The following is an 8324-nucleotide window of genomic DNA, read 5'->3' as shown; positions in this document are numbered from 1 at the left end:
TAGAAACATGTTGAAAAACTAGCGCGAGATTGCGCAAAAAATGGCGAAACAATAGTAGCTGAGAAAATAAGTTGAAAACGAGTGGGGAACTTAAGTGCCCGTTAAATTTCCCAGCGGACTAATGATAAAAGTTACGCGAATTGCCCAGTTACCAGCTAAAACAAAAAGTGGGCGGGGTCTCGCTTGCTTGCAAGATGTGTTTGCACAGCCTCCGTCTGCAACCCTTTCAGCTCGGCTTTGAGCCGCGTTAAATACATTGCGGCATTCGAGCTAATTTACCGCAAGCAGCAGCAAAAGGAATGCAAAAAGTCAAGCGAAAAAGGCAACAAAAAAAAAAAAAAAAAATGGCAACAATCAATAAAGAGCAATTCTGCGGCTCAGCTCGAACGAGATCTTAATTAGTTTATGAACATTTTTAGCCCGGCTTCATCGTGCCAATTACAGCATAAATACGTTGTGATTATATTCAAAATCCACAACTTAACAAATTAACGCTGAAATTTAGTTATTCGCTGAATGTTTTATAACAGCTCCCAGTGGAATATTCAGCTGGTGTGATAGCTTAAATAATTTCAGTTTATATTGAAATATAGAAATGCATAAATTTATTAAATATAAGTACATAAATATGCATGTATATAGATATATAAATACATATATGTGCATGTATTTATTAAATATATTTATATATCTCAATATAAACTGAAATAAGTCTCCCATTGTCTAGCAAAATTTATTTCAGTTCTTTTCTCACTCAATTAAGTATTGCATTTCAAAGAAAATTCTGATCCTTGCATATTTCACTTAAAGGCAGCACAAACTAATCCATTTATTTTTAATTTAAAATCTACATTGATATCTCAATTTTATTTATTTGTAAAAATTTTGGTTTCAAAAGCAACTAACAAATATTTCACCTTTTTGCGGAATTTTCTGCTTTGAGCATTTGTGTTGTGATTGTGTGGACATTTTCCCCTTGCCGCTGCTGGGAATTCGTTTGTTTGCGCTAGTATGTGTCGAGCAGATTTTTGTGTGCTGCATAATTTATCACTGGCTTTAAAAACAATCATGTTGTCAAGTGTCAAAAGCTGTGAATGCGAATGCCGCTCTATGGACGCTCTTTGCCAGCACCCTACTTGCCCCTTGCCCCATGCCCCTTGCCACTAACCCTTGGCACATTCCCATGTGAATGCAAATAAAAATGCGTGAAATATGCAGTAAATTTACCTTTTTATATACGTGTATACACATACAGCATGTGGTCGAAAGGTGTTCATAGGTATGCCATAACGAGTGTAGACATGCGTGTGTGTGCATGTGTGTGTATTTGTTGAAATGTGTTACTTTTTAGCAGCGTGTGAAGTTATATTTTCGTTTGCTACTTTTTTTTTGTTGGTTTTTTCAGACCGCAAACTGTTGGCATGCAGCGTCCATTAACACGCACAAACCAGAGGCCACGCCCACGCAGCAGCAGATCCACAAAGCTGACTGACAGACGGACAGACAGACAGCCAGCCAGTCAGTCAGTCAGTCAGTCAGTCAATCAGTCAGGGCGAGCAGTTCAGACTGATGCGTGTTAATTTGAATAATTTATTAAAGCCCCTGATGAGCGCGACCTTTCAAGCGAGCCCCATCTCCCTGAGTTCCCCTTCTACAGTGCAATTAAGCACGTGCAAAAAATAAAAAAATAAAAAAAATAAGGAAAAAGAAACCAATCAAACCGAAAATAAATTGCAGCTGCAGTTGCAGCTGCAACCAGTGTTGGCAAACGCGGCAAAAATTGCAGCTACAGCACGGGAAAATCGTTCGGCCTACACATTTTTTGTAGCCATTTCAATGGGCTGTGCTTTAAACACCCTGTACGTAATCAAGTGCCATGAGTGGGTATCTTGACTTCAGGTCAACATATCGAATCGCTGCCAGAAGCAGCAGAGATATAGCGCAAAGGGAGGCGTATAGAGATGTCTAAGGAAATGCTTATCCAACAGATAATAAATATGAAAGAAACCACACATTTTGAGATTGAAAATATATACAGTAGAATCCCGTTATAGTGACGCTCAAGGGACCGTAGTTTTATCCGGCAGACGCTGTAAGTACATAAGCTTACTCATATAAGTATAAGTATATATGTATAATTATAATTTTGGGCTTTAAGGGGAGTCGTTATAAACGGACTCTACTGTATATAGATGAACATCATTTCTATATTCCTTTCAGAGCATACAAATAAACTAATAAAAAATATATATGTACATTTAATTACTCATTTACAGTAGCTGCTTTGTTTAGAGGGTATTTAATAAGTCGCCTACTGTATTGCCAGTCCGTTTTTGATAGTTTTCCTTTTTGTGAGCCATTGTGGCTGCCAGGCAAAATTGTTTGCATTTCGTGCTGCTGATGCATGCGAATTGGAAAATATTTGCAATTTAGCAAAATGCGCCCGGAAGCGTGCAAAACCTGCTCTCAGATCGTTCAGTTCGAATCGCATCGGAATGCTATATCGGGATTCAAGTTCTGATTTGTATTTGTGTATGTATTTGCCTGCGGTCCGTGTCGAATGACAGTAATTACTTACACGTGTGTGTTGCTTGTTTTTAATGAAAATTTAAATTTAATACGAATAAATAAAATAAACAAAATAGTTTAAGTTGTTTACCTCAACAGATTCAGTGCCATTCAGTTCCATATTCAGATAATGTGCTTCATTTTTGCATAGCTGCTCTTTGATGACCATTGAGGGAGTGCGGAAATGCACGCTTCCTTCCTTCGGCCTTTTGATTATCCTTTACGCTCTTCACACACGACTCGATTGATTTATCGCATGAAATAATAGGCAGGCAATAGCTTCAGCTGTCTGGCCGGCAGCGGGTCTCCGTTTATATCCGATGCTCGGTCTTAAATGTCAATAATACGTGAAATTGAACTGCCAATTCAATCTCGGAGCGACGGCTGGCAAACTCAGTGTCTCCGACGGATGTGTCTTGTGCCTTGCGCCGTGTGCGTTGTGCCTTGTGCCTTGGGTCTGAGCTTTGAGTGGGGCTTGGAATGATTTCCATTGAAGCATTTTGCATTTGTGCGAATGAATTCTTTATTCCATCCTTTATTTATCCGTTATTTTATTTTGTACGCCCCATCGCGATTGCTTTCCTTGGCCATATTGTATAACTATTTGCGAGAGTATCAAGTCTCAAGTGTGTTGGGATTTAAACGTCGCGATGGCAGCAAATTGTACGCAGATCACATTACCCCAACCATCCGCATCCGCATCCGCATCCGCATCTGCATCTGTATCCTCATACTCAACCTCCTCCTCCTCCTCCTCCTCCTCATCCTCACCCACATTCGCCGTCGCATTCGCGTACGCCCCCAGGACCCCTTCAGAGTGCTGTCTACAGTCGTGACATGTGCAACTCTATTGAAACTGGTTGCAGCATCGAGGAGGCGGCGTGGGATGCATTGCAATCGAGAATTGCTTCACATTTGGCTGCATTTATATCCTTTATTCATTCGAAAAATTGAAAGATTTATTTCTTAGTTCGCAGCGATTACATTTCTACCAGCTAATGTGTTCCGATTGAGCGGCTCCTGCGTCGTGGCAGTTTGTCAAAGTGTCAGACATTGAACGCCGTCTGCCAAATATCCAGTGGATGGAGCTACATTACAATTTGTTGACAACTGCGAGAAAGTAATCAGCTTTAAATAAATAACTAGCTACATGCAGCTGAAAGCGATGTGCAAGGCAAACAAATCATTTATTTTTCAAGTAAATACAAATTTATATTGCCATGATATATATACATTTTACAAATCACAACAGTTATTTAATCATTAAAATTATATATTCCCTAGTGCCTACTCTCTGATAAAGAGACACTTGTTGATATACGAAATTGAGAATGACAGAGACAAAGCCGCCCTAAGTCGACTCACCATAAATCGAGGTTTTTCCGCATACTTAAATACATTCTTTCAGTCCTTAAGTTCTCAATGGGCGCTCGTCGGGCTTCTCGACGAAAGAAAATTAGTGAAAAGAGGCATAGAGAAATGAGAGAACGCAATGCTTGGCCAGTTGAACGTGTCTATTCCAATCGTATAGTTCGACGGCGTAACAAATTAGCAATTCAAGTCAATATAACAAATCAAATACATAATTTAAACTCAACTTTGAAACAAGTAACATTTCATATTTAACAAAATTTTTTACTTAGAAACACATTTCAGCAGCATAAAGCCTCTGATTGAATTCAGATTATGTATTAATTACCTTAAAGCATCCTGAGACTTTGTCTACTTCAGAATAAACTCACATTGATTGTTCTATATAATTTCTATCATAATTTGAAATATATTTCCCAGAATTTTCCACTAGTTTTTCTGCTCATTCAAGCGCTTTTTCACGACGCTCGCCAAAGTGGCGCCAATGCAATAGGAAATCCATTGCAGTCTATCGATCGAGGCTGGGAAAACAGCGTGAATGACGACAAGTTTGTTGTAAGCTCACATGGGCTTTGCAATTTCCCTCTTTCAATTGCAATTTTCCTTTCGGTTGCATCATATTTAAAAGCAGCTTTTGTTCAGGCCACTGACTCTTCCGAAGGCCAAGGCTAAGCGACTTATCTGTTCTCGCTTATACCATCCACCTTGACCTGTTTGTTCGTAATGAAAGTGACAATTTGCTGAAGCCCTCCTTTTCTACCTTGGGCTAAAAGGAGCTTAGAAACAATTGCAAATATTAAGTCGACGGAACATTTTCAGGAAATGAAAGACTTTTAGAACTGTAAAAAAGCAATTAACAACATATCCCACAACCAAGCAAACGTAATGGCAACCCAAGCATCACCAGCAAATATATCTGCACCGCCAGCTGCTGCGGTGGCAACTCCAGCTCTTGAAACAGCTCCAGTAACAGCTCCGGTACCAGCACCGGCAGTAGCACCAGCAGTAACACCGACAGAAGCTCCGGTAGCAACACCAGCAGCAACACCAGCAGCAACACCAGCAGCACCAGCAGCAACACCAGCAGCAGCACCGACAGCAGCTCAAGAAGCGCCTCCAGCAGCAGCACCGGCAGCAGCTCCAGCAGCAGCACCGACAGCAGCTCAAGAAGCGCCTGCTCCAGCAACAGCACCAGCAGCAGCTCCAGCAGCAGCACCGGCAGCAGCTCCAGCAGCAGCACCGGCAGCAGCTCCAGCAGCAGCACCGGCAGCAGCTCCAGCAGCAGCACCGGCAGCACCACCAGCAGCAACACCAGCAGCAGCACCGACAGCAGCTCAAGAAGCGCCTCCAGCAGCAGCACCGGCAGCAGCTCCAGCAGCAGCTCCAGCAGCAGCACCGGCAGTAGCTCCAGCAGCAGCACCGGCAGCAGCAGCACCGGCAGCAGCTCCAGCAGCAGCACCGGCAGCAGCTCCAGCAGCAGAACCGGCAGCAGCTCCAGCAGCAGAACCGGCAGCAGCTCCAGCAGCAGCACCGGCAGCAGCTCCAGCAGCAGCACCGGCAGCAGCTCCTGCAGCAGCACCGGCAGCAGCTCCAACAGCAGCACCGGCAGCAGCAGCACCGGCAGCAGCTCCAGCAGCAGCACCGGCAGTAGCAGCACCGGCAGCAGCTCCAGAAACAGCACCGGAAGCAGCTCCAGTAGCAGCACCAGAAGCAACACCGGAAGCAGCCCCAGCAGCAGCTCCAGCAGCAGCACCGGCAGTAGCAGCACCGGAAGCAGCCCCAGCAGCAGCTCCAGCAGCAGCGCCGTTAGCAGAATCGGCAGCAGCACCGGTAGCAGAACCGGCAGCAGCACCGTCAGCAGCTCCAGCAGCAACTCCGGTAGTAGCTCCAGTAGCAGCTCCAGAAGTACCTTCAGCAGCAGCAACGGCAGCAGCTCCAGAAGCCCCTGCAGCAGTAGCTCCTGAAGCACCTCCAGCAGCAGCACCAGCAGCAGCACCGGCAGCAGGGCCGATAACAGTTTCTGCAGCAGCACCGGCAGCAGCTCCAGCAGCAGCTCCAGCAGCGGCGCCGGTAGCAGAACCGGCAACAGCTCCAGCAGCAGCACCGGCAGAACCTGCACCAGCAGCACCGGTAGTAGATCCAGTAGCAGAACCGGCAGAGCCTCCAGCAGCAACTCTGGTAGTAGATCCAGCGGCAGCTCCAGCAGCAGTTCCAGCAGCAGCTCCGGCAGCAGCTTCAGCAACGGCGCCGGTTGTAGCTCCAGATGAATCTCCAGTCGCAGCGCCAGTAGTAGCTCCGGTAGAAGCTCCGATAGCACCTACGGTATCGGCACCAGAAGCTGTCGTGGACATTCCAGCTGCGGCAGCGACTGCTGCTATCGCAACTATAATTCCAGCTGTGGATACTCCAGCTCCAGTACCGCAAGCTACTGAAACGCCATCAGCAGAGGTTGTGGCCACAGCTGTGGAGACTCCAGTACCCGTAGTAGTACCTGAGGCAGAGCCAGCGGCAGCTCCTGCAGCCGTTGTGGAGACTCCCCTAGCCGAAGTAGCTGAGGCAGCGGCAACTCCTGATACGGTCGTGGAGACTACAGCGCCAGTAGCTGAGCCAGTTGAGAGTCCAGCAGCAGTTGCGGAGCCTATAGCTGAGCCGGTGACAGTTCCAGCAGCTGTCGCAGAGACTCCTGCTCCGGTGGAGTCCCCAGCAGCAGTTGTGGAGACAGCAGTACCCGAACCAGCACCAGTGTCAACTACGGTAACTGAGCCATTGGTAACTCCTGCTGCAGTCGTGGAGACTACAGCGCCGTTAGCAGAGGCAGCATCAGTTCCAGCAGCTGCCGCAGAGACTCCTGCTCCGGCGGCAGCCCCCGCAGCAATTTTAGCAGAGTCCGTTGAAACTCCAGTAATTACCGAAGCTCCGGCAGCAGTCTCGGAGACTTCGGAGGCTGGCGTGGAGAATCAAACTCCGGCAGCAGAGCCGACGGAAACTCAACAAACTGTGGTGGAGGCACCAACTCCGGCAGTTGAGTCGGAGGCAACTCCAGCACCTCCCATTGTGGATTCAGATCCAGTGGAGGTGCCTGCAGCTGTTGTGCAGACTCCAGCACCAGTAGAGGCACCTGTGGCAGCACCATTGCCGGAGCCGGTAGCGGCACCCATCGCTGTCGTGGAGACCGTAGCTCCAGAATCAGAACTTGCGACCACTGCTGCTGTGGAGACTTCAGTCCCAATCGTAGAGACTCCAACAGTGCCAGCAACTGTCGTTGAGACTCCAGTTGTAGCTCCTGTGGCAACACCATCAGCAGAGCCGACATTAGCTCCTGTCACTGTCGTGGACTCTACTGCTCCAGTATCAGTAGAGACCCCTGTTCCAGAATCAGAAACTGCAGCATCTCCAGTGGCTGTCGAGGAAAGTTCAGTAGTTGCAGAGCCGGTGGCAGCTCCAATGGCTGTCGAGCAGACTCCTGCTCCAGAATTAGAGCCTGCAGCATCTCCAGTGGCTGTCGAAGAGAGTTCAGCGCCAACTGCAGCGGCTGTTCAGGAGATTCCTGCTGCGACAGCTGAGCCTGTGGCAAATCAAGGAGCTCCTGTAGAGATTCCAACTCCGGCAGCAGAACCTGCAGCAGCTACTGTTGTGGAGACTTCTGCTCCATTAGAAACTCCAGTAGCAGAAGCAGAGACTCCTGCAGCAGAGCCAGCGGTGACTTCAGAAGCTGGCGTGGAGACTTCGGCGGCTCCATCGAGCATTTCCGTGCCAGAAGCAACCGCAGATGGAGTATCAACAACTGTTTCCGATTCAGGTTGAAAATATATTGCCTTAAGTCAATTATATTCACACAATTATTATCGATCTATTGATACAACCAATTTCAGATGTGGATCCGTCGGCAGTTGTGCCCGTGGCAAAGATACATCCGACGCGCAGGGATCTGAATACCACAGATCTATCGCTGCTGGCCGTTGCGGCTACCCTGGACGCCATAGCCGACAAGCTGAAGGATCAGAGAGCTCGCAACCAGGAGGTGCTGGATCGCATCTGCGAAATAGAGAAGATTTTGGGCGTGGCCCAGAAGTAACTCTGCCATATATCTAACAATTGTTGAATTTCTCAAAACTCATAAATAAAGTATATTCGCGGACTGCCTTACCTTGCGTTTATCTCCTGCTCCTGCTGCGTGTAAAACTCATAAGGGACCAAAACAAATGTGCGACTTGCAGTTTTGGACACTTTTACGCAATGGAAAATAAATTGCAAGGCGTGGCACTACAGACACATTCATAATATATCTTCCCGCCCCCTGCACACAGCACAGAGCACGCAGCCACAGCCCAGACAAGCAAATTGCCAGCTATGCTAAATTTGCAGCTCGCGCTTTGACAGCGAAA

General features: G+C 47.2%; 1 protein-coding gene across 4 annotated transcripts; it reads left to right on the top strand.

The window, feature by feature from the left end:
• The first annotated feature begins 4036 nt into the window (after window positions 1-4036).
• Cpn (Calphotin) lies at window positions 4037-8085 on the top strand. Of its 4 annotated transcripts, none has more exons than XM_089468770.1 (3): window positions 4037-4176; window positions 4759-7738; window positions 7812-8085. In XM_089468770.1, the coding sequence occupies exons 2-3, from the start codon at window positions 4825-4827 to the stop codon at window positions 8012-8014; spliced, it is 3117 nt and encodes a 1038-aa protein (XP_089324896.1). In that variant the 5' UTR covers window positions 4037-4176; window positions 4759-4824; the 3' UTR covers window positions 8015-8085. The 4 variants fall into 4 exon arrangements, with proteins under 4 accessions (XP_089324896.1, XP_089324905.1, XP_089324899.1 ...); XM_089468779.1 differs by having other exon boundaries at window positions 4050-4176; window positions 4817-7738; XM_089468773.1 differs by having other exon boundaries at window positions 4065-4176; window positions 4713-7738.
• Window positions 8086-8324: the final 239 nt, after the last annotated feature.

This window comes from Drosophila arizonae, chromosome 2 (genome assembly GCF_054131065.1).
Source record: "Drosophila arizonae isolate 15081-1271.41 chromosome 2, UAZ_ARI_1.0, whole genome shotgun sequence".
NCBI lineage: Eukaryota > Metazoa > Arthropoda > Insecta > Diptera > Drosophilidae > Drosophila > Drosophila arizonae.
Note: the sequence above shows the minus strand (reverse complement) of the source record. Positions and strands in the feature narration are given on the sequence as shown.

Excerpts from the sequence above, each read along its gene's own strand:
- Cpn (XM_089468770.1), top strand. The coding sequence starts at position 4,825 with ATGGCAACCCAAGCATCACCAGCAAATATATCTGCACCGCCAGCTGCT. Across the intron at positions 7,739-7,811 it reads AACAACTGTTTCCGATTCAG|ATGTGGATCCGTCGGCAGTT; the intron begins GTTGAAAATATA and ends AACCAATTTCAG.